Source organism: Onthophagus taurus, unplaced genomic scaffold (genome assembly GCF_036711975.1).
Source record: "Onthophagus taurus isolate NC unplaced genomic scaffold, IU_Otau_3.0 ScKx7SY_15, whole genome shotgun sequence".
NCBI classification, from domain to species: Eukaryota; Metazoa; Arthropoda; class Insecta; order Coleoptera; family Scarabaeidae; genus Onthophagus; species Onthophagus taurus.
The window spans coordinates 170408-197569 of NW_027248940.1; the positions used below are offsets into that span (position 1 = coordinate 170408).

The 27162-nt window shown below is 33.0% G+C and overlaps 1 protein-coding gene across 1 annotated transcript; it reads left to right on the forward strand.

The window, feature by feature from the left end:
• The first annotated feature begins 3440 nt into the window (after positions 1–3440).
• On the forward strand, positions 3441–25629 carry LOC111421655 (DNA repair and recombination protein RAD54-like okr). Its single transcript, XM_023054830.2, has 6 exons — positions 3441–3571; positions 3688–3834; positions 3889–4368; positions 4422–4815; positions 24199–25280; positions 25441–25629. Exons 1-6 carry the CDS (start codon positions 3569–3571, stop codon positions 25600–25602), a joined length of 2268 nt encoding a protein of 755 aa, XP_022910598.2. The 5' UTR covers positions 3441–3568; the 3' UTR covers positions 25603–25629.
• Positions 25630–27162: the final 1533 nt, after the last annotated feature.

Sequence of the window (27162 nt, forward strand, 5' to 3'; positions counted from 1 at the left end):
TAATTAAATTAATAATCTTTAATAACACAGGCCGACAAATTTTTAAACCAGAGACCAGACTATACCTTCCAAATAATTTTCGATACCCTGAATCCGAATCTGACGTCAGAATTGCTTCATCACCTAAGATTTTCAAGATATCTTACCTAAAATATGCGAAAAACACGATTTTTCAGCACATTCAAGGCTGAATTTACATCAAAAGATAATTTTTCTCCACAGAAGTCATTATGCCATTTAAAACTATTTCTCTGCCCCCTTAAAATCTTATGTTATTCATTTAAATATTTTTCTTGATCTCTGAGAAATTGTCTCCTAAAACTAAGAAATTCATCATATTTGAAATAACATCTGTTTATTTTCCAGTTTTATTTACAAGTTTTAAAATGTTTTATTAACACTTCAAAGCAATACAAAATTAATAAATATTAATAAATATTATAATATAATATATTATAATATATTAATAAATAACAAATAACAACAAACGTATGGTCTAAAACGAAATTAATGATAAAGAACCTGAAGTGGCCTGCCCTTACCCTATCAATGTCGTTTACAGAGATTGTTAAAAAAAGGTTTCTTAATGTAGTTGGAAAAACGCAGTGAATTCAAAACATTGTAAACACTTACATACAAAAAAGTACAAATGACTGATCCGATCATACGATTTCGATAACATTCCATATATGGTATTTTTTTCTCATTTTACAGACGTATACAAAAGTGTATGTGTTCAGGTAAAGTGCCATTTCCAGTTGGTGGATTTGGTCTAAAAGGTGTTTACGAGCTTTCGATTTTGGTTTAATAGCTATATACCAAATGTCATTACGATAACTGATTGCGTTTTTAAGTTATCGTGTTTACACACATACATACATACGTACGTACATAAATACGCACAGACATTTTCTGGAAATAGTCAATATGGACTCAGGGGACCTCAAAACGTGTATATCCATCAAAATGTAGAGGTCGAATTTCAATACTTTGTCTCATATATACCTATACATATTTCGTATATAGTGCTAGAAAGTAAGAATTAATTTACAATATTTTTCTTTGATATACTTTATAACAATAAAACTTCATAACTTTCACTTATTCTCGAATATTTTTAAATTAATTTGTTTTTTATTGTATTTAATTTTGTATTTTTAAAACTTCTTTCCTATTTATAGCAATTGAGATGTTATTTTAGTTTCTTATGATAACGAACGCGCATCAATTCAAACGATCGTTTAACACTCTTACGCTTATATTGAGCAGCGTTATCGTTTCTTTTCAAAGACCAGCAGTAGCCAGCCATCATTCTTTCATCCCATCTACCTTGATAGTGTGGCTCTTTTTCTTTGAAATTCTGATGGAATCGTTCACCCATCTCTTCGCTGAAGGCTCCTACATTTTCCGGTAAGTAATCCAAATAGGAAAATAGGAAATGTAGCTTCAAACTCATTAAACAGCCTAATTTTTTAAAGTTTAATAACATTGTCGATACAATGTTTTTATACTGTTGATCCCGATGGTTGCCCAAGAAATTTTGTACAACTTCTTTGTAACTTAACCAAACATTTTTTTCGTTATCTGTCATTGTTCTTATAAAATCGTCATCTTTCATTAAGTTTCTTATATCAGGCCCCACGAAGATACCTTAACTTTAGCATGACTTAAATTTGGAAATGCAGACTTAAGATATTTAAAACAGTTTCCATCAGTATTTAAGGCTTTTACGAATTGTTTCATCAAGCCTAATTTGATGTGGAGTGGAGGTAACAAAATACGCTTTGTGTCAACAAGACTCTTGTAAACAACATTGTTGGAACCAACTTTCCAATCAAATCTTTCAGGCCAATTTTTTTTGAATGCAATGTTGTTCTCGGGCGCGACTGTCCCAAATGCAGAGAAAGCAAGGTTTTTTTGTATTTCCTGATTGTAAACCAACCAAAATATTGATCATTTTAAAGTCACCACATATAAACCAGTTATGGATATTGTAGTTGATTTTTTCGAGTACAAATTGAAGGTCTTCGTATGATTCTTTTCGCCTGGTGGAATGACCAATAGGGATTGCTGCGTATTTATTGCCGTTATGGAGCAACACTGCTTTAAGGCTTTCTTTAGAGGAATCTATAAAGAGCCACCAGTCATCGGACTTATACACACCTACTTGATATGTATTGATAAGTCCTTCTATATCATTACAATAAACTAAGGAATTTTCACTAGAAAAATATTTCAGAAATTCCTCATCTCTTTTTCTGTACGCTGTAATTTTTGTTCCGGGTAACAACATGTTCCTCTTTTCAAGTCTGGAAGCCAATATTTCAGCTGAATCTTTAGAAAGACTAAGATCGCGAATAAGATCATCTAATGAATTTTACTGGTGTTACGCTTTGTACGTTAGAATATTATATGTTTCCTTTATTTTTTCTATTATAACCTGTTATATCACAGGCACAGAAGTAACAGTCTTCATTGTGATCCTTAGGCTCATACCACATGGTTGGTGTAATGATAACTTCCTTTTTCATATCGTTCCAATTAATTAGAGTTAATCTACAAGTATTACAAATAGATGTAAGTACCCACGGTTTACCTACATTTCTCATAAGTATGTTATAACAATCTAAAAATTTTTTTTTAATCCATTCATTAATGGTTCTGCGGTAAAATCCAATATGGTTGTGATTTTCATCCTATAAAACGCTATAGAGCTTAAGTAAAAAATAATATGTAAATTGTCTCTTTTAGAATGAATAAATCTCGTAAACAATCGTTTTATTTTTGTAAATACTGCAATAGTTTTCTCATTAAAACTATAACTTTGCTAACAAACCAAATAAATTCATAAAAATTAACTGGATTTTGAATGTCCTGTTTCTCAATTGAATACCATCTGGTTGAAAGATAAATGTATGGTTAAATATTTCAACTTTAAAGTTTCATTTTTAGATATTTAATCATATTTTCGCATATTTATTTTACTTGTGCGTTAGCATCGCTAACTTGATCTAACTCAACATCAGTTTATCGAGGACAGAACAAACCGACGTACTTATTAATTTCAACAGATGATATCTCGAAGAAGAAAAAAGATATTTAAATAATTGAAAAAGAGTTTTAAAGGGAAAGGGTAATAATTTCACAATTTCTAAAAAAATTTTTTTTTTTTTAATTCCGTCATGGTGAACCACAAACACGACCAGAAACCGTATTTTTAACATATTTTGGCTAAGATATTTTGAAAACCTTACGTGATGAAGCATTTTTGAGGTGAAATTTGGATTTAGAACGTGAAAAACCTTCGGGATGTAGTACGTTAGTATAGTATAGTGTACTTGTTGGTTTAGAAAACATTTAAATTTTTGTCGGCCTGTGTAATTATTGTTTAAAAATCTTAACTTTCCTTATAATTGTTTTTTTAAATTGTTTTTTTGAAGTTGGTAATCCGGAATAAACACCATCTTTGTTTAACAAAGTTTTGAATTGTTTTGAATCAAATTTTCATCAAATTTTAACGATTTCGGATTTCTGGTGCAAAAACTTAATAATTGATACAAATTTTAAAATGGTAAGCATATTTTAATACGTACCACTTAGTAATTTAAAAATTTTCTTTTAAAAAGATAACCTAACAAACGCTACATAACCTCAAAATATTTTAATTTTATTTTTCAATAAATTTAGCGGCGCAGTCAAGTTTTGCGACATCCGGGATTATCAGCGACGTCTTCATCACCATTAAAAGGATCTACGTTAAAAAGGACGCGAAGAGAAGTTGTATCGGTATCACAAAAAGCCACAGATGAAAATCTTAATATCGCTCAAAGTCATGTAAGTTTAAAATTTATTATTTTTTTTTAATCAATATTAATCAAATAAATTTAGGAGGAAATCATCAAAATTTTATCCCGCCCGTTTAAATGCCCGATACCCAATTATGTCAGTTGTTATTCAACGAAAACCCTTGGAATGCGAAGACCCCGACCCCGGCGAGCACTTTACGATCCAAATACCCCGAACGCATTGGTCTTGTATGTCCCCCCTGACGTCTCAGAGCACGATAAATTAAAAAACGGCGATACGATTTTAGTCCACGTCGTTGTCGATCCAATTTTAAGTAATGTTTTGAGGCCACATCAAAGACAAGGAGTTAAGTTTATGTACGATTGTGTCACGGGAGTACAAATCCCCGATTTTTTCGGGTGCATAATGGCCGATGAAATGGGCCTGGGAAAAACTTTGCAATGTATCACCTTGTTGTGGTCACTTTTGCGTCAAGGACCCGAGTGCAAACCAAGTATTGATAAGGCTATTATTGTTTGTCCGAGTTCGTTGGTTAAGAATTGGGCTAACGAGATACAAAAGGTTATATTAATTCATTAAAAGAAATGTTAATTAATTTAATTAATTTTTTTTAGTGGTTAGAAGGTCGTCTCCCCTCATTAGTAATGGAAGGTGGGTTAAAAAAAGAAGAAATGAGGAAACGATTGATGCAATTCGTGCATGCGTTGGGTCGTACTGCAACTCCTTTGCTTATTATTTCGTATGAAACGTTTCGAATGCACTGCGATATTTTGCATCGAAGTGAGATAGGTATGGTGATGTGTGATGAAGGGCATCGATTAAAAAATTGCGAGAATCAAACGTATCAGGCTTTGATGGGATTAAAGGCGAAGCGTCGCGTTTTATTGAGTGGTACTCCTATTCAAAATGATCTCACCGAGTATTTTAGTTTGATTAATTTTGTTAATGAAGGGCTTTTGGGTACCCAACAGGAATTTAAGCGAAAATACGAAAATTATATTTTAAAGGGTAAGTCATTTTATTAACTTTTATGAATTAATATTGTTAGGATAAACAGTATTAAGTACGTTTAGTAAAGTCCTATTTTAAGTGTGATTGATCCTATTTGCGTTTAAGTGTTGTAACGTTAAGAGTATTACTTTGCTCCAATTGAGCTGGCTAAAACCCACCTCTCTGGATAAAGATCAACTCACATAGAGATACTATATACAGGGTGATTCAAATTAATAATAATAATAATGTTTATTAACCCATAGCACCATTATAAACCCCAATAACAAAATACTTAAAAACTAAAATAAAACCAAAATGAAATGCCATGAGCTAAAAAGGACCACGTCAGCATTCCCAGTGGGCCAGCTGTTTTTCATTGGTCCTTTTTCTACATTTTGTATAAATAAACTTAAACTTCATGACGGCAAACGGAAATAGAAAGACTAGTTGTTACCAAAAACTTAAAATTAATACCAATTATACATAATAGTAAGACTAGCTTTCTAGTAAATAAGAAGAGCTAAGACAAGGAAAGGAGAAGAAACACGAAAAAACAATAAAAGAAAGAAAAAAGAGAAAAAACAACAAAAAAAAAAAAAATTGATTCATATGTCATCACAATTCTGCTCATTCAATAACTCAGACCTATATATCACCCTGAAAACCCGCTCAGATTCCTGCAAGACCGAAAGTGGACAGTTATTCAACAAATTAGGCACACAATACGTGAAAGTTCTTTTAAAAATTTCCAGTCGATGCTGGGGTATTGTTAACGTATGTCTGTGCCTAATATTAATATTATGAACGTCTGTTCGAAATTGAATTTTGTTGTATAAATATGGTGGACATTTGGTAGTCAAAACCTTATGGTAGAGGCAAGCAGAGTGAAGGGCCCTACGACGTGACATATTCAACCAGCCCACCCATTTTAAGGTGTATGAGATACTCGCATATTTCCTAATGCCATAAATAAAACGTAAGCACGCATTCTGAACTCTTTGAATTCTTACCTTGTGAATATTATCAATACAAGGGCCATATAATACATCACCGTAATTAAAGATCGAGAGAACCAGGGCATCACACAAGCGTATCCGCAGTTGCTGTTCCAATAAATGCCTACTATTATAGAGCAATTTTAACGCTGCATATGCACGACGCAGTAGACTACCAATGTACGAGTCAAATCTAAGTTTACTGTCAATAATGATACCCAAATTCCTTGCACTTTCAGCAACCTGCAAAACATCAGAGTCAATTTTCAAGCTCAACCCATCCCTGACTTCGTCCAAAACACCCCGGCTCCCAAAGACCATCACCGATGACTTAGATGGATTTATCCTTAAGCTGTGCTCATTAGCAGTATTGACCAAGGCCTTCAAGTCAGCATTAATATTACTTTCAGCCACAGCTAGATTTGATGTTGGGAAAGTGTAGTATAATTGAATATCATCAGCATACATGTGCGCAGTACAGTGCTTTACAGCCAAACACAGTTGGGAAGTATAAATTGAAAACAGAATTGGGCCAAGAATAGAACCCTGCGGCACACCCGACACGACCTCAACTTGTGCAGATAACTCACCATTACAAGCTACTCGCTGTGAACGGTAACAAAGATAATTCTGAATAAGATTGAGAGCAGACCCCGACAGTCCAATATACCCAAGCACTCCAACCAGCAGCGAATGATGCAAAGTATCAAAAGCTTTGGAAAAGTCAAGCAAGACCAGAGCCGTGGCCAACCCGTCATCGATACCACGTAGAACATCATCCGTGATATCCAAAAGAGTCGTAGTGCAGCTATACCCAGAACGGAAATCCGACTGCAAGCTAGGTAGTATACAATGCGCATTTAAATGTGACCACAACCTAGTGGACAATAATCTTTCAAATACTTTAGAAAAGACCGGCAAAATACTTATAGGCCTAAGATCCTGCAAACAAGCAACCGTTCCAGATTTAGGTACAGGTTTAACAAGAGCACCCCTCCACTGCCTCGGATAGACCGACCCCTCGATGCAAAAGTTGATAATGTGGCACATGTACGGCAGTGTTACCGAAGAACTTAATAAAAGCATCTGCTTCGTAACTCCATCACTACCAACAGCATTTGTTTTAATTCGATTAAGCGCTTCCAAAACCTCTTCCTCAGAAACTAAAGAAAAGGAAAATTCTGTAGAAACAGAAGATAATCTATTAGTATTGTAGAAGTGCAATAAGTTGGGATCACAATCATGTTGATTTTGAGAGGAAAGCAAAAAATTATTAATATCATCAGCATTTCCCACAGTAGACGGAATTGACTTCGTTTTAGCACCACATACTCCAAACGACTTGAGATTGTTCCAGAGTTTACGAGAATTATTGTTATGAAATATTAAAGAAAGATAAGCCTTTTTTTCCCGACGGATTGCTGAGTTAGTATAGTTTCTCAAGTCTTTGTACGACTTAAAATGAGAGGGATCCCTGGTAGACCTGTATCTCGAATAGTCATTATTTCGTAAATTAATGAGAATTTTAATAGTATCAGTTATCCACGGGCGATAATTCTTTCGCAGTGTAACTGTTCGGAGTGGTGCATGAGCTCTAAATAAAGATAATAAGGAATTATTAAAAAAATCTACCTTATCATCAATGGAATCAGAAATAAGAAAGTTGTGCCAGTTTAGATAGTTTAGGTCATCCAATAAGCATTGGTGGTTAAAATGCCTGAAGTCCATAAAAGTTAATGTCTGCGGAACTCCCCGAGGAATATCATTACCTAAGGTAACATAAACCATGCTGTAGTCAGCAACGTTATGAACAGGAATGACACCATGAATTCGATGTCCGAATAGGCTAAATTGGAAACTATAAGAGTTAGAAAAAAAGTAGCTTACATGTCATGATCTCGTTTTTCGAGAAACTGCTAATGCCGAAAACCTCATAGCGCTATCGTCTTTTGTTTTTCCGCGAGAGGCTAAAATTGAAAATATCGTAAAACCAGCAAGCGCAATTATCTTGGTTATTATGTTAATGCTAAAGATTAACAACCGTGCCAAATAATTACAGATTCTTCAGAACCACATGGCAGTCTGCATCTATAAATGAAAGAACCTTAACAAACTTAATATCAAGATTAATAAAAGAAGAAGAATTATTAAAAGGTAAACTAACTAATGAATCAGTTTTGTTTGCATCGGTAGAAAAAACTTGCTTTCTGTCAAATGTGGAAGACATTGTTTCTGTCAAAGACAAATGTGGAATTTGCAAGAATACAATCACGATGAAAAGGATTGTTATTTTAAAAAGAAAGAAACTGAAACAAATAGAGCTTTTCAAAATTGGAAAGTAGAGATATAGCAACAAAAAATGAAACAATAATGGCAGAAGGAAAAGGAACAATAGAAGGAGAAAATCGTGTTTCAACAAAGGTATTAGTAAAAAGCGAAGAAATTAAGGAACAAAAGATAATGAGTAAGAAATGGTTATTCAAGATCAAGGACGACGAAACTTATAAAGCCATATTAGTGGTAAGAGGTTTTAAACAACGAAAAGAACACATAGAAGAGTTATTCAGTCCTGTAGCAAATATGAGCTGTATTAGAGCAATATTAACAACAGCAGATGCAGAGTCATGTAAAATCACAAAATTTGATATAAAACCGGCGAACTGGAAGAAGATATGTACAGGGTGTCCAAATTTCGATGGGTTTGCAGGGTATCTCAGTTATTATGAAAGATAGAAAGTTGCGGTTTTCGCGAACCTGAGCAATTTTTTTGTGAAACTTACAATGCCACAAACCAAATTTTCATAGACCTCTTCGTTTTTGATATACAGGGAATATTTCAAGATTTACGATTTTCAGACACCCCCCGTATCTCGGCTATCCAGAAACTTAGTAAAAAAGTAAAAACGGGTTCTAATAGATTTTTCACGTAGAATCCAATGATGCACGTAGAATTTTTCTAGACATCACGGTTTTTGAGTTATAAACACAACTTAGGTTTTTTTAAATGGAACCACCTATATTTTGTTTTTTTATTGAACTAGAATTTTTTCAAGCTTTTCACTGATATATAATACTCTATACTTACCTTCATAATTAACCTCGAAATTAAAAAAACCACATTATTTTATAAGTAGGCTATGATAAATTAAGTGATCGCGTTGCTAGGATACCAAAATAAACAAAGAATTTTGAAAATACTATAATATTAATTATTGACTTATTAAAAAAATGTATCTATTAAATTTTGTTTGCTAAAAACGAAAAATTATTAAAAACTAAACATTATGCAAATATGGCTTCAAGTTACAAGAATTGTTTAAAGTTGTTACCATTTTGATGCACACATTGTTCACAAAGTTTAGTAATGCGTTTAATTGCATTTAGAATAGTTATGGGATGTTGCTGTAAATGTGAAAAAGCATCAGTTACAGCAATTTTCAATTCCAATTTTGTTCGATTCTGGGTACTATATACCCGATTCTTGATATATCCCCATAAAAAGAAGTCCAAAATAGATAAATCAGGTGATCTTGCTGGCCATCGCGTTGGACCAATTCTGCAGTTTGATAGTGACTCACTAACTGCGCATTATGAGCGGGAGCTCCGTCCTGCTGAAAATAAATATTATTTAGCCGAATAAGAGGAATATCATCCAAAATCTCTGGCAAAGCCTCTTGCAAGATGGCCAAATAGCGATTAGCGCAAAGGTTTCCTTCACATATTTTGTAAACAATTCGTGGCCCAATAATAAAACATGCCACGCTAAAACCAAATTTTCCTTGACGCACCCGCTCAATTACAATATGTTGGTTTTCTTGATGCCAATGCCTGTTATTATGACGATTATAGATTCCTGTGCTGGTAAAATATGCCTCATCAGACCATATAATAGAGGAACTAAATTCAATATTACTTTGTGCATGGTTCAAATCGATTCGATTTTTTAATTCCAACTTGACATTCAATTTCCCTACATGATGTTTTAGGCGCGGCTTCCACACATCCTAACACGGTAATTTCATTGTTATTCCGATTTTCTTTATAATATTTTTTTGGCCTGGGCATCAAAAAACATCCATAATTGATCAAATTACGCTTTATTCGCAAAAAAATTTTTGAATTTGGTTGCGCTCTTTCTGGATATCTGAAGTGAAACAATCTGCTAATAAAATGTTATTGCTGATAAATGTTGCATTCTACCTATTTATGTATAATTCAGCAGCTCGGTTAACATTTTCATTTGCATGAATGTGACATGCTAGCATGTCATATTTTTCATAATTTTCATAGCGCTCCATTTCAAGAAAAAGATAATTAAGTTAAGTTAATTAAAGGTAATTAAGTAACACACGACTTATTGTTAGCACAAAATTCAAAATTAAGTTTGACAGTAATTAACTATATTTACTTTGTTTATTCCGGTATCCTAGCAACGCGCTCACTTAATAGACAACCTAAGCCTTGACGTAACAGAGATGGGCGGAGCTTATATCGACTCCAAACATTTTCATAGCTAAGTGTGTTGCTAACGGTAAATCACCATATGCAATTTTTCAAATTAGTGTTAAAATAAAATAAACTAAGTGACTTTTTATGACATTTTTATTACGGTTTATCATTAGCAACTGTGGTTAGCAACGAAATTGTTTGGAGTCGATATAAGCTCCGCCCATCTCTGTGACGTCAGGTTAGGCAGTCTATTTATCATTGCCTACTTATAAAATAATGTATTTTATTCAATTTCGAGGTTAATTATAAAGGTAAGTATAGAGTATTATATATCAGTGAAAAGCTTGAAAAAAATCCAGTTCAATAAAAAAATAAAATATAGGTGGTTCCATTTAAAAAAACCTAAATTGTGTTTATAACTCAAAAACCGTGATGACTAGAAAAATTCTACGTGCACCATTGGATTCTCCGTGAAAAAATCTATTAGAACCCGTTTTTACTTTGTTACTATGTTTCCGGATAGCCGAGATACGGGGGGTGTCTGAAAATCGTAAATTTTGAAATACTCCCTGTATATCAAAAACGAAGAGGTCTATGAAAATTTGGTTTGCGGCATTATAAGTTTCACAAAAAAGTAGCTCAGGTTCGCGAAAACCGCAACTTTCTATCTTTCATAATAACTGAGATATCCTGCAAACCCATCGAAATTTGGACACCATTTTTCAAAAAACCCTAATTATCTCCCAAACTATTAATGTTAGTTATGGGACATATGGGATATAAAAGATGTAGAATGAGATACCGAAGACGACTAAGTAATAAAATATGGGGGGTGCCATTTAAAAAAATGAAGTTATGGTACTTCCAAATTTTGAAAAGTTGACGTGCCATAGTAAAGTGACCAAACGTTCTAGACAGCCGTTCTCGGCACCAAAACATACTCCATCATGTTGCTTAAGCATGATCTGAATCCTAAATTGATATCCCAAAAATCGAGTGTTCTCTGATTTTTTGAACAAATGTCTGCTGGAGCAGATTTTTCTAGAAAAATTCGAATAATAATAATAATAATATTTATTGATCACAACGTACTACACTTCAGAATAAACAACTAAAAATGGTTTCCAATAAACAACTGATCAATCTTATGGTGAGGTTCAATATATATTGTTCTTCCACCTCACCATAAAGTATATAAAGAGAAAAAAAAACAGTATAGCGTGTTAAATATAAAAAAAAAGAATCGCGACAACGGTATAAAGCTATAAACAAAACAAGAGTTTTAACATATAATACTTAGGTGAATACTACCAAAGGCCACAACAAGTCGTTATCGATACCATGTCAGTACTCGAAAGGGTTCCCCAGAAATTAAGAACAAATTGAGGTAGAACAAAAAGATTACAAAAACATTCAAACGCAAAAGCAAGATCTGTGACTATTAAGAGATTTGCAGGTATTGCGAACACTGCTGCCCAAACAGAAAATCAGCATAGCGCCTCCTGGCGGTGGCGGCAGACCCACACTCTGTCAATGCGCAACCAGAAGGGAGCTCATTAATTACTTTGCATATCTGGTATGAGAAGCATTTTTTAAAACTCATAGTGTGGAATATTGGTGGAGATAGCCTTCCCTTAAACCTCACATTAACCGAGTGCACGTCACCCCGAAAAGACAACTTTTTTACAAGATACGCTGGTTTATGTAGAGTGAGTAATTTATGGTAAAAACCTACAGCATGCAACATTCTTCTCCCCTGCATGTTCAACCACTTTAAAATCGGCAGCTTACAGCTGACGTGATCTCTGCGTTTCAATCCAAAAATTAGTCTGATACAGGTGTTTTGTACCTTTTGAATTTTCCTCTTCAATGCATAGGACAGAAAGGGTGTTTACAATGCATCGCCATAATTAAACATTGATAGTACTAAACTTTCGCATAGGCACACTATTGCACTATGATTAACAAAGGCTCTGTTAGTATAAATAATTCTAAGGCTACTGTAAGCTCTTTGAACGCATTAATTCGCACTCAAGCCTGTTTTATATCATGAGCCGGAAAAGAATAGTATATTTGCGTGTCGTCGGCGTAAAAATGGGTCTTGCAATGCATAACCCCTTGGTTAAAGTTTGATGTATATAAAGCATAAAGCAAAGGCGAGAGTATAGAACCCTGAGGAACGCCCGAACGAGTGTATTGATATTCAGATTGTTCATCACCCATAAATACGGCTTGTTGTCTATGTGTTAGAAAATCATATAATATGCGGGTAGACTTATCATCAAAACCGGAATACCTCAAAATTGATGCCATTGTCTCATGATTGACCGTATCGAACGCCTTTGAATAATCTAGTAGGCAAACAACTGTTAAATTACCTCTATCGGTTTCGCGAATTATATCATCAATGATATGTATCAATGCTGTCGTGCAACTGTAACCCCGTCTGAAACCCGATTGGTTCTGTGGTAGTATGTCATTCTCCTCCACAAAGGAGACCATTTGTTCATAAAGAATTTTTTCTGCAACCTTTGCTAATACTGGCAAAATACTAATGGGTCTCAGGTCGCTAAGTACCGAAGGTTTAGAGATTTTGGAAAGCGGTTTTATTACGGCTTTCTTCCATGTCATTGGAAAAACACATGTTTCGATGCACGCATTTATAGTATCGCGAATATAAGGTAATATATGTGGACAGCACAATTTTAAGCATTTAATATTGGGACGATCATGACCAAGCGCATTACTCTTAATTGAATTAATTGCACGCTCCACATCCATATCCTCCACCACTCGAAAGCCAAAAGACAAGTTATTCCGTTTGTTGGAATTATAAAAGTTGACCAGTTCTAAGTCAGGAACACCTTCCCCCGATACCGCTGCAATAAAGTAATTATTGATATCATTGGGTGACCGAAGGTGAAGTAGAACTGACATGTTTTTTCTTTTAAATATTCCCGTATCGCAGTGCTTTCCAACAATCATTTGTGATGTTCAATTGCGACTCAAAATATGCCCTGCGCTCATGAATAATCGAGGTATTAACTAAATTACGTGCCGAATAACTCGAGAACAGCCGAATCAAATTGCAAAAAGTAATAGTATATTAAAAAAACAAGTTTCGTAAGACACGCTTGAAATACACGAATTCAAGTTGAAAAACGAGTGGCGAAGCCACGAGTTTTTCAATGAATGAGTGCTTTAAGTCTTATGAAACGTGTTTTTTATGCTATTTTTTGTAATTCGCGTTTTTATACTTTTTTTTAACAAAAATAAAGTAAATTTTGGCAATGTAGGGAAATAGGTATGTACCAGTTGGTAATACCGTAACACTTGAAAATAGAAATTTGACTTGACAATTAGAAACTGTCAAAACACAAAATGTATTCACCTGACAAAAATGTTTCATGTACACCTCCCAATATAAGAGAAATAGCTCAGAGTTCAATGTCCTCATCATTGTGGATCTTGTATTCGATGTTAAGAACGTGTTTAAACATCCATAGACAAAAATTGTCACATTGACAACTAGAAAAATTAATGACCCAATGTCACCAACTTGAACTGGTCCCATAAAATGTTACTAAAATCTCATTACAGCACCCGTTTGAGTACTGTTATAGCTTTCATTACCGTCGCGAATTACAAAAAGCGCTTTTACGCACCCCGGCCTATTGCTGGCGCCTAGAAGTGTTCGTAAGGTGTGTTTCAGTCGAAAGTCTGGGACTCACAGTGTCTGCCCAGTAAAAACCCTCCTCTCCAAGAGGAATGCCCCCTCCATCATCACCTCTTCCAGGATTGCATTTGTGCAATTACACAGCAGCGCGCGCTGTCACGTTTTCTTGTCATTTCCGCCTTCTTGGTTTTGAGGACTGCTGTCACAAACGCTTTCGTGGCTATTCATGCTGGCCACCACGGTCTCTGGCGTTATTGGCCCGATTTCCCACCTCTGGCAGTGAAAGAAGGTGTGTTCAACGTCGTCCAACTATCGACATGCTGCGCTATCGACGTGACAAAACTTGAAACGGTTTTCAAATACCCTCCAAAGTCTTGTTATAGCTCGAAACGTACCCATTCTAACGTAGTTGTTTAATTTTTTCTTAAACGTCAACTTTAAATGTTTCAAAACGCACAAACCAAATCTAGTCTATAGTTTTAAGATTTGGCAAATTAGTTTTTCAATGAATGAGTGCTTTAGGTCTTATGAAACGTGTTTTTTATGCTATTTTTTGTAATTCGCGTTTTTATACTTTTTTTTTAACAAAAATAAAGTAAATTTTGGCAATGTAGGGAAATAGGTATGTAGCAGTTGGTAACACCGGAACACTTGAAAATAGAAACTTTGAATTGACAATTAGAAACTGTCAAAACACCAAATATATTCACCTGAAAAAAATGTTTGATGTACACCTCCCAAAATAAGAGAAATTGCTCAGAGTCAATGTCCTCATCATTGTGGACTTTGTATTCGATGCTAAGAACGTGTTTAAACATCCATAGACAAAAATTGTCACATTGACAACTAGAAAAATTAATGACCCAATGTCACCAACGTGAACTGGTTCCATAAAATGTTACTAAAATCTCATTACAGCATCGGATGTACTTTTATAGCTTCCATTACCGTAGCGAATTGCAAAAAGTTATTTATAAACCTTGAAAACAGACAAATCCAAATATGTAAAAAAATACAGGATGTTCCATTTAAAAAAATAAAGTAGGTGGCGATTTCCGGTATAACCGGAAGTGCTAAAAATCTGAAAATATTTTAGACGAAGAGAACGTAATTGATAATACTTAAGTCTGAATTCTCAAATTTTTATTTTGGCCAGAACTCTAGAAACGTCTAATGACCGGTCTCGCTGAGACACCCTGTATAGTCAAGTCAAAACGAATTAAATGGATCCATTGTAATAGTGAAAACAATTTAGCAGTCTTTTTTACTAAGCTATTAGAAAGGGTTAAATTTGAGGGATTTAGAGATAAACTAGTTGTTCGAATTTAAGTTATTGTCTGTAAAACTTTGTTTTTGTTTACTGGAGTATGTTAAGTTTGACTTTTAGTTGTATAAACAAAAACGAAGTAGGTTGAATGACAATGTCAATATAATAAAACACCACTCAGTTGTTACGTTCTATCAAAGAAACATCCCATTGAAAGCTTAGCAAAAAATATAACCCAACAACATAATGTGAGGCACAGACTTACTCAAGAGAAACAGTGGTTCAAGTAATCAAGCCGAGGTCGATTGCGGCCGAGGCAAAATGTTGTTTGACACCAGCCTTGCGTTGATATGATTTTAATTGTAATGCCTCGTCCGCAAGGGATCTCGGCTTAGTTCCTTAATTCCATTGTTTCATATCATTAAGCCAAGGCCGCCTGCGGTTGAGGCATTGTTATATGTTATTTACAATTAGATTTAGAATGGTGTAATAACTGTGGTGCAGCACGTGATTGTTTCTCTTGAGTAAGCCGAGGCATCACAATACTAACCACGAAATAGAAGCTAAGCAACATATTACAGTATCCTGGCCGCAAGCCTTAGTTCCTTAAACCACTGTTTCTTTCGAGTAAGCGAACGCCGTTTGCGACTGATTGTGAGAGGCGTATATATTGTAATGTTTTTCCAAATGGACCGCAAATAGTCCCTCTTCTTTTGAAAAGAATTATTTTAATGAAAACAACATTACTAAATTTTATAATAATTTGTTTTTTTATTAAATTGAAAAAAATTTAAATATTTAAACAGAATTGTCGAATTATCTCAGGGTTAAGGCAGGTTCTGGTAATACTATCAAGACAAACATGTGCACAACTTAAGGTGCAATCAAATTGAGATGTTGTCGACAAAATTAACAAAATATACTGATTATACAGGGTGATTCATAAGTAATGGGCCAAATTGTAAATGTACGTTCAGGAGGCCAAAATAATAATATTTTCATTAACAATAATGGGTCTTAGTCTGCTTCTTACTGAGATACAGGATGTTAAAGCGAAAAAAATAAAATAGATTTTTGTTAATAGATCAGCTACTTTTCTACATAATGACTCATAGTTGACTTATAGTTTTTGTAAGGGTAAACAATAATGTGTGAGAGGATTTGAGTTAACTCGTAGATGTCGCCACATGCGCCATATGAATTATGAAACGTCAATGAGCTTTTACGTTTAATGAATAGTTTAAAACATTTTATTGTTAAGTAAACTGATTCATTCTTGTCCTAACATAAATCAAAATGCCGAGACATAATCACTTTTCAAACGAAGAAATGAGAGACATGTTATGCGTTTACGCACAAGAACGTTTTTCTGGGCAAGCAGCATCCAGAAGGCAGCCAAACCGGAAGATATTTCAAAATATTTATAATCGATTGGGTGAAACAGGTTCATTTCGTCCAAAATATCATACAGGACGTCCTAAGATTATCACTCCGCAGCAAGAAGATGAAATTTTGGTAAGAATTGCGCAAAATTCTGAAATAAGCACTCGTCGATTGTCTGCAGCAACTGGAATAAGCCAACCATCCGTGACTAGAATGGTGACTACACAAGGAAAATTTATATCCCTATCATTTTATACCTGTGCAAAATTTACTTCCAACAGATTATCGAATCAGAGTTCAATTTTGTCAGTGGCTAAAAGGAAAATTGAATAATAATCCAACATTCCTAAATAACATTCTTTTCAAGGATGAAGCAACCTTTACCAGACGCGGAGTTTTTAATTGGCGAAATAGTCATGCCTGGGAAACCGAAAACCCTCGTTTAAAAAAAGATAGACATTTCCAGCACGAGTTTAAAATAAATGTGTGGTGCGGTGTAATAGGCAATACATTACTGGGCCCAGTTGAATTACCTCCTAATTTAAATGGAGCTCTTGCGAGATCTTCCATTACAACTAAGAAGAAATATGTGGTTCATGCAAGACGGTGCTCCTCCACATTTTTGACGTGCTGTGCGCGAACATCTGAATGAAACATTCCCTCACCGTTGGATTGGACGTGGTAGTGAATTTCAGTGGCCACCATGTGTGGGGTTACATGAAATCAATGGTCTATGCTGAACCTACTATAAATACACGAGACGAGTTATGGAATAGAATTCAAGATGCAGCCAATTCAATACGAAATAATCCTGCTACATTTTTTAAAGTCAGACAATCCTTAACCAAACATGTTGAAAACCTTTTGCAGTAGCTCATAATTAAGCTTAAATTTAATTTAACTTCGCACAACATTAACATGTAGGTTTTGATAACAGTTGTCGTAAGTGGTCTTAGTTCTAATGTTGTATTTCGTTTTATTAACTGGCGTACAATAAATTGTTTTATTACGTAATTTTTTTATGGTTTCAGTTTAATATTGTTATCAATTATCAATTACGGTTAGGTAAATGTCAACATTCCATGCCATGCTTGTGTCTTAACAGATTAATGCTACGTCGACCACCGTGAAATGTAGTGTAGTGAATTAGTAAAATTCAAATATCTCGAAAATCGTTAATATTTTCAAGATCAAAGAAGTATAGCTTTTTTCTACAGAAATGATGGGGCTATCCAAATTAAACAAGTATGTTGTAAAATAATGAGCGATCAAAAATTTGTAGCTGATTTCACACATTATTGTTTACCCTTACAAAAACTATAAGTCAACTATGAGTCATTATGTAGAAAAGTAGCTGATCTATTAACAAAAATCTATTTTATTTTTTTCGCTTTAACATCCTGTATCTCAGTAAGGAGCAGACTAAGACCCATTATTGTTAATGAAAATATTATTATTTTGGCCTCCTGAACGTACATTTACAATTTGGCCCATTACTTATGAATCACCCTGTATAAACAAATATTCTAAATTAGTTGATTCGAAGTAATATTTATCAACTCAGATATGTTATGGTCTTAAACAACTCGTCAAATGTTAAATTAATTAGGAAATTGTAATCGTAATCTCAAAATTTATATTGAACTTATCAAGAACTTCTCTTATTGAAGGTAAGAAGAGTTTTTTCTTTAAAAAATGTATCAACAAAAACAATAAATTATAAAAAACAAAAAAATAACTTAGCCAATTTGTTTCTATGGGAACCTTGGAGGTCAAACTCAGAATAATATTTTCTTCGTGACAGGGTGATGGTTGGATTCAGGATTGAGAACCAATTTTTCTCTTCACTAGTGATGATGGTTTCTACCAGAAACGGAACCAATTGCTTTACTTGATCAGGAGCGAATTTAATCGTTTCTTCGAAATTATTGAACAGGAACGGATATTTTTCTTTAATAGGAACAGGATGAATTGTTTTTTCAAAGTTGAACAGGAACGGATATAATTTTTTTTAACTCGTTGACACGTTGATTTAATTAATTTTCAGCAGAGCAAAAAAAATGTGTGTGTTTCTTTAGACAACAGGAAGCACACTCTTTTTGTTGATAAATTCCTTTTTTCGGATGTTAAATTTCCAAATAACCTCTCCTGATTGGTTAAATTTATGGATTTGGAATTTGTGTCTTAGTTTTTTTGGAATAATTAAAGAATACCTGTCCCACTTAAAAATCGATGATTTTTTTTTTAATCGGTAGAAAATGACTCAAAAGATGTGTTAATGATAAAAAAAAAGTCCGGAAAAGTGTAGTACTTACCGAAAAATCACTTTAAAGTTGCGATTTGACGTTTCTTTTTGGAAGTTCAAAGCAATGTTAAATATGCATTTTCGTATTAAATCCTAACCTGAAATTGTTTAATTTATACCCGCGCACAAAATAAAAAGTTATTTTCACTAAACTTATTGAGATTACAACATATTTACGGATGAAAACCTTATTTCTTAGGCAATCAATGCCAAACGACAATTACCTGTCGTTAGATAGAATTAACTTGTTAGTTATTAATTGTTAATATGTTGAGTTATATTAACAATTAACTTGTTGAGATTACAACATAATTATTCATAATGACACCTATGTGAAGTTAGCCCCCAATTAAATAGCATTTTACATGTATAGTATTTTGATTATAACATGAAAACCAGTGAACTGATTTCGATAAATAATGTCTCATTCGAAAGCTTAATCCTTGGCCAATACGAAAGTGGAAATGCCCGATTTGAAAACTCTTTCGAATTTCGCTAAAACGTCAAAATAATGCGAAGATACACGAAAATAACACAAAATTGACCTTCTTTAAGTGGTGATAACTCGTAAACGATGTTCACGATCAAAATCTATACGTCACTCGATTTGTCATAGTGTCTTCTATCGAAATCACAAAATGCTCGATTTCAATTCTCTCCCGCTAAGTTTATACAGCCCTCGGAATGACACCGTCTTCGCCTCGTTGTTTATGCACATGTGAACGCTCGTGCTATTAATTAATTTTTAATTTAAACTAAATCGACTATAATTAGAGAACAGTTTGACGGATTTTAATGTTTTATATCTCAATCGAAAGTTTGTATCTGGTTGAATGCTGTTGTCGAAATGCCCGATTCGAAATATTTAAGGATTTTGATTAAAACACAACAAACGAATTAATTAAACACATCAATTATCTCCGTAACTAATTGACCAATTTTAGTCATCAAAATCTCGGTAGAAAGTATGATCTGCGATGAATGCGAAGGTGGAAATGCCCGATTTCAAAATTTACTAATTATGTGCGTACAGCCATTGAAATAACCCCGCGAGAGATTTCGAGTCGGGCATTTCCACTTTCGTATTGGCCAAAGATTAAGGTTTCGAATGAGATTTTGATTATCGAAATCGGTTGACTGGTTTTCTTGTTATAATCATAATACTATACATGTAAAATCCTATCTAATTGGGGACTAGGAAAATTTGGAGCTAACCTCGCATAGGTCATAATGACTAAGTGCCTGTCGTTACATAGACTGTGTGTCTATTAACTGTGTACAAGAGCGTCGCCAGATAGGAGCAAAGATTGAATAGAATATAAGATACAAATAGATTCTAAAAATCTATTTGAAATGTTTATAATCTGTTATCGCATTTAAATAGAGAGCATGAGAGTTAAATAAAAATTTGTTATTAAAAGACTTCAAACCACTTAAATATTATAATTAGGATAATTATTAGTTAGTTTAACGTTATTTTGGAACTTAATAACACATATTATTGATGAAAATCCCTTTCGTAGTTACAAAGTTTTAACATCAAAAGTTCATAACGTAGGGTGAAATATTCGTCAAATCCTTTGGTCAAATCTGAAAGAGAAGAATAATAAACCTTATTTTGGAGAAATTCAAAAGATTAAGGTTGAAATGCAATTGATAGGTACTTGTGGGTGTAATGGGCACGTTTCCACCCGGAAACAAAAAAGATGGAAGGTGCTGTAAGGTTGTATCGTTTCGAAAAGGCAACTTTTTTGCATATTTTAAGTTACAAATCCATCGAATCCACCTGGCGTCATGCAAAGAGTAGTATGTCAACATCTGGCCGTACTAAAAGTCATCTCCCAGGGAATCTTGCCAGATATGTATATTTTCCACAAAGCGTGCACAGCGAAGAAGCTTGATAAGGCGGCGGAATTTTATCGAATAGCTGCGATTATGTAAGTACGACCCTATGAAGCTAGCTGAGCAACGGGACCTGGAGGAAATCGCAAATGAGTATCCATCCGATAACGAACCGTCTATATATATTCGTCTACTCGGATACACTTGCGTAGCGTCTGGGAGCTCACATTGTTATAGGTATTTTTTATGTTACACGTGAATTAACAATGTAAGGCCAATGTTTACACAAATATTTGCGTACTTGCCAATTACACCAGTCGTGTGGGACCACCTTAAGAACAGAATAAACAATAGTCATCAATTGTAAAAACAGATTGAGTTCCTATAAATAGCTATTCTTATTTTTATAGCTGGTGTTTATATTTGACCCACACCCTTCTCCATATCTAATCCAAAAATTTTGAAATTTTCGCTAGTTTAAACGCAAATTAACCTAACTCAAAATCTAATTTCTACACAAAATTCTTATTTGGGCGATCTTACATCGATAAAAGCAAGATTTTTAAGCAACATGCATATTGTAAAATTATACGAAGATGGGTTTATGAGAAAGTTGAACTTGTTCATTCATAAGTAGATAGTTATTATTATCTTTATAATTTGTTACACGAATGAAAAAGCTCAACTCCTCCATAATTTATATTATGTTCAGTCTTTATGTGGTGCTTAAAAATATTGGAATTTTCTTTAGTTTTATGTTTCTAGTTTTCAGCCTCCTCCACATTTGTCCGATAGCAACAAACTTGTATCCGTAATTTTTTATCTACTTTCTTAGCTGATATCTTTCTTATTATTACAGATAATTCGAGATAATAATTAGAGATTCTTTCTCTATCTAAAACCGGTCTTTGTCTGTCAATAAGTTAATACTAAGATCAATCTGTACTTAAACTACAAAGCGGTGGCTCTGTACTTAGATTAAATAGCTTAAAATTACCAAACTTCAAGCCTTTGTGCAATTGTTATCAAACCGATTTTTAAAAAACTATTATCACACTCGGAAAGAGCCCTCTTTAAATTTATTATATCTTAACCCGGGTTTTCGTTGGTAAATGGGTCTATCGGCGTCATGCTTAAATCGCCCTTAATATACATCCCTACACGCAAAAACGCTTAATTGCTATTCCTTTAAACAAGTTTCTTATTTGATATTGGGAAAACTATAGAAGTATAGATCTATCTTATCTACAATTTGCTGCTCTTTCTAATGATGTATAACACGCGGCTATCGCTGCTTGGTTATAGAGTTTTTTCCTGGTGATATAAGAAAGTTATTGATCCCAACAATGTTTAAAAGTAGCTAAAACGTGTGAATTTGGTAATTTTTTGACCAAAAACGTCCTTGTGTAAGTCTATAACTTCATGATATACTTCTATAGTTTTCCTCATATCAAATATGTAAGAAAGTTGTTTAGAGGTAGAGCAATTAAACGTTTCTGTATATAGAGATGTATATTAAAGGTGATTTAACCATGATGCTAATTGATATTGACCAACAAAAACCCGGATTAAGATATTTGAAGGGGCGTTCTTTCTGATTGTGAACACAGTTTTTTAAAATTCGGTTTGATAACAATTGCACAAGGCCTTGAAGTTTGGTAATATTAAGCTATTTTACGTACATATCGGCAAACGAGGACCGACGATTTCATAAAGAAAGAATCAAGCTTTCATATGGTGCATTTAGTATTCTGCTATATCTAATAATAAGAAAGATATCAGCTAATAAAATAGATAGGAAATTGCGGATAAAAATTTGTTGTTGGAAGGTTTGTTGCTATCGTTGCTATCGTCACATCGTCAATCGGGCATTTTCACTTTCGTATTGGCCAAGGATTAAGCTTTCGAATGAGACATTGTTTATCGAAATCGGTTTACTGGTTCTCATGTTATAATTAAAATACTATACATGTAAAATTCTGTTTAATTGGGGGCTAACTTCACATAGGTGTCATTATGAATAATTATGTTGTAATCTCAACAAGTTTAGTGAAAATAACTTTTTATTTAGTGCGTGGGTATAAATTAAACAATTTGAGGTTAGGATTTAATACGAGAAAATACATGGTTAACATTGCTTGTGTTGTCAGTTGTAATTGTCATTTGGTTAAATACACAGTTTGTTGCTATCGTCACACGGGCTATTTATTTATTTTTATTTTGTAACCATGTCTTTTTTAATAACTATTTTAATTTAACTAAACTACTATTAAATAAGCTACTATACTTATTTATCATTTATATTTACAACATAAAGATTGCAAAGAGCTTTCAGTCATTTGACAGATCAATTGATACACAATCCATTAACACAAAGTCTATTAATACACATTTGGTAGAAACAATTCTATCTAACGCCATTTAATTGTCGTTCTGCATCGATAGCCTAAGAAACAAGGTTTTCATCCGAAAAGATGTTGTAATCTCAACAAGTTTAGTGAAAATAACTTTTTATTTTGTGCGTGGGTATAAATTAAACAATTTCAGGTTAGAATTTAATACGAAAATGCAATTTTAACATTGCTTTTAACTTCCAAAAAGAAACGTCAAATGGCAACTTTAAAGTGATTTTTCGGTAAGTACTACACTTTTCCGCACTTTTTTTTATCATTAACACATCTTTTGAGTCATTTCCTACCGATTAAAAAAAAATTCATCGATTTTTAAGAGGGACAGCTAATCTTAATATATGCCGTTTTTTTAATGTAGCCAACTTTGACATTTGAAATGTTTCTAATTCAATTTGTCAAATTATTATTTAAATTTTTAAAATTATTTATAATTATGCGTGATATTTCGTAATTTTGATGCTCTTTTAAAAGAATTTTCAAATATCCATTCATTTTCTTCTGATCTCAACGATAAATTTTCCAATATGTTCAAATTAATTTTGTAAATTTTCATCCAAATTTCATTATTCCATACAAATATTAATTATTTTCTTTGTTAACCAAGTTAAGTTTATCGTTCTAAATAGGTATGATCCGGGTAGATAAAGATTTAAATAAATAATTTTGAAAAATTTAAATTGAGGTTATCTGGTATCGAATCTTTAAAATTACTTCGCATCGACTTTACAACAAGTGATAGTTTAGGATTAAAACATTAAAGAACAATAAAATGTATCGAAATTCACTAGCATTATTTTATAACTGTTCAAAAAAAAACTCTTCTACGATCGATACGATAATCAAACAAGACTAAATTACTGGTAATGGGTTATTATTACAATATATATACTGCCTCTATAACGCGAATGTGAATGTCGACGTGAAACGTAAAGTCGGCAAAAAAATATACATTTTTTTCAGATTCGGTTGATGATGACTTTTTAACAAGTCGACAATTTACACAAAAATTTTTTTGTTTAAAAATTTTATCATAATAATTGATGTGTTATTAAATAATATTTTTTTTATAGGCCAAGATTCGATGGCGACAGAAAAAGAGCGCAACCAAGCCCAAGAATGTTTACAAGAATTATCAGCCATCGTAAATAAATGCTTAATTCGCCGTACGAGTATATTATTAACAAAATATCTCCCGGTTAAATTCGAAATGATAATTTGTTGTCGATTAACCCCGCTACAAAAACAACTTTATTTGAACTATATTAATTCTGAAGAAATTAAATCATCCGTCCATAACGGTAACATTGAAAAAGCGGTGAAAACCCCGTTTTCAAGCGCGTTATCCAGCATCACCAACCTAAAAAAATTATGTAATCACCCCGATTTAATCCTCGATAAAATCCTTGATGGCGAAAAGGGATTTGAAAAATCAATTTCTCTTTTACCGGCAAAAAAGAAAGACGATGATGTCCGATCTGAATTATCAGGAAAAGTATTCCTTTTAGATTGCTTATTAGCTAATTTAAAGGCTAATTACAACGATAAAATCGTGTTAGTTTCGAATTATACTCAAACGTTGGATTTATTCGAAAAATTATCCCGAAAACGCGCTTACAAATACGTTCGTCTCGATGGAACGATGACCATCAAAAAACGCGCAAAAATCGTGGAGAGATTTAACAACCCCGACTCTGAAGAGTGGATTTTTATGCTCAGCTCAAAAGCGGGCGGGTGTGGGTTAAATTTAATCGGGGCGAATCGCTTGGTGATGTTCGACCCCGATTGGAACCCCGCAAACGACGATCAAGCGATGGCTCGAGTTTGGAGGGATGGCCAAAAAAAGCCGTGTTATATTTATCGGTTTTTAGCGACGGGGAGTATTGAGGAGAAAATATTCCAACGGCAGGCGCATAAAAAAGCGCTTAGCTCGACGGTTGTCGATAATAACGAGGATACTTTGAGGCATTTCACCGCGTCGGAGTTGCGGGAATTGTTTAAGTTGGAGGAGACGGACTCGGATACGCATAAAAAATTGAAATGTCAACGGTGTATTAATCGGATACAGACGAGGAATCCACCAGAAGAAGCAGATTGCACCTCGGATGTTGCGAATTGGTATCATTGTTGGGATAAGAAAGGATTAGCCGATATCGTAAGTTACTTAGGTTATGTTTGGTTGTCAAACCATTATGTCAATTTCATTATTTTGACGTTTCTTTTAACTAACTTCACTTTTGTTCAATGACTTTTTATAATTAATTGTGTCAATTTATTTTGACTTTTTTAACTGATTTATTTTTTTAATTAAATAGGTTTTAAAGCAAGTTTGGGATGTCTCAAAGTATATTTCGTTTGTATTTCATCAAAAATCGGCTAATCAAATTGTGAAACCGGCCCCGATTGAAGAAGAATTCGACGAAAATGAAGAAAATGGAAAAAGCGATTCTGAGGAAGAATGGGAACCATCGGAGTGATTAAAAAATGAAAACGATAACACTTAATATTACGTTTATTTATTTTTGATTCGTTAAATAAGTTAAGTGTTAAATAACTGTTTTAGTGTTAATTATTGCGTAAATAAACGTTTATGTTAGTTGCAGTGCTAAAAACTAGATGTCGTCATTAAATTTTATTTTTATATCAACTCAAATTTATTGTAAAATATAAAATAAAAAAATCTAGTTTTAGCTTTAATAAAATCTTTTTTAATTATGTTTTAGTTTGATGAAAATTTAAAAATAAATGAATTAAAAAAATGAGCGAGCGACATCTATTATACCGAGGTTCAATCTTGTCATATTATTTTATAGGATTCAAAATTCATATCAACTTTAATTCTGAGAATTAAGAAACAACTTTTATTTTAAATTGACGCTTAAACATTAAGTAATACGTTTGATTATAAAGTTTGTTCGTAAAATTGCAAAATATCAATGCTTAATTATTCAAGAAAAAATCTGTTATACTTTAAAAAAATCATAGCAACTTTAATTCTGCGAATTAAGAAACGACTTTTATCTTAAATTAAAGCTTAATCTTTAATTCTGTGTGTAATAAGTAATAAACGTATTACTATTATAAAGTGTGTTTGTAAAATCGAAAAATGTCAATGTTTAATTACGGTGATAATCGAAAATATTTGATAAATTTTAAAAAATCATCGCGAGTCTATTTTTAGGAATTAACAAACGACTTTTCTGTCAAATTAAAGCTTAAACTGTAATCTTCAATTCTATGTGTAATAAGTAGGGCACAGAACTTTTGTAACAAAACGATACGATTTCCCCCCTCCACTCGTTCTGATTAAAAAATCGGAAATTAAAATTTCAAGTTAGAAAAAAATTGTTTTAACAAATACTGTTCCTGGTGTAATTCTTAAAAAATATTGTTAACAAAATTTTTTGATTTAATCAATAATTAAGCAGATAACCTCAAAATAATAATTTTTCTGTTTTTATACATAATTACACTTAGATGCTTAATTAATAGAGATGTAAAAATTTTTTATTAAGATAATTGATTCAAAATCGAAATTGAAACAAATTTTATTTAAAACATTTTTTGATAAAAACAATAATTATCGAAATAATTAATTTTGATAGCATACTATTCAGAGGGGAATTAAAATTTCAAGTTAGCAAAAAATGTTATTAACAAACTCTGTTCCTGAAGTAATTCTAAACAAATTTTGTTAACAACATTTTTGGATTAAATCAACAATAAGGATATAACCTCAAAAATATTAATTTTTGTAGCATACTGTTCAGTGGGAAATTAAAATTTCAAGTTAGAAAAAAATTGTTTTATCAAACACTGTTCCTGAAGCAATTCTTAACAAACATTGTTAACAAAATTTTTTGATTTAATCAATAATTAAGGAGATAACCTCAAAATAATAATTTTTGAATTTTTATACATAATTACACTTAGACGCTTAATTAATAGAGATGTAAAAATTTTTTGTTAAGATAATTGATTCAAAATCGAAATTGAAACAAATTTTATTTAAAACATTTTTTGATAAAAACAATAAT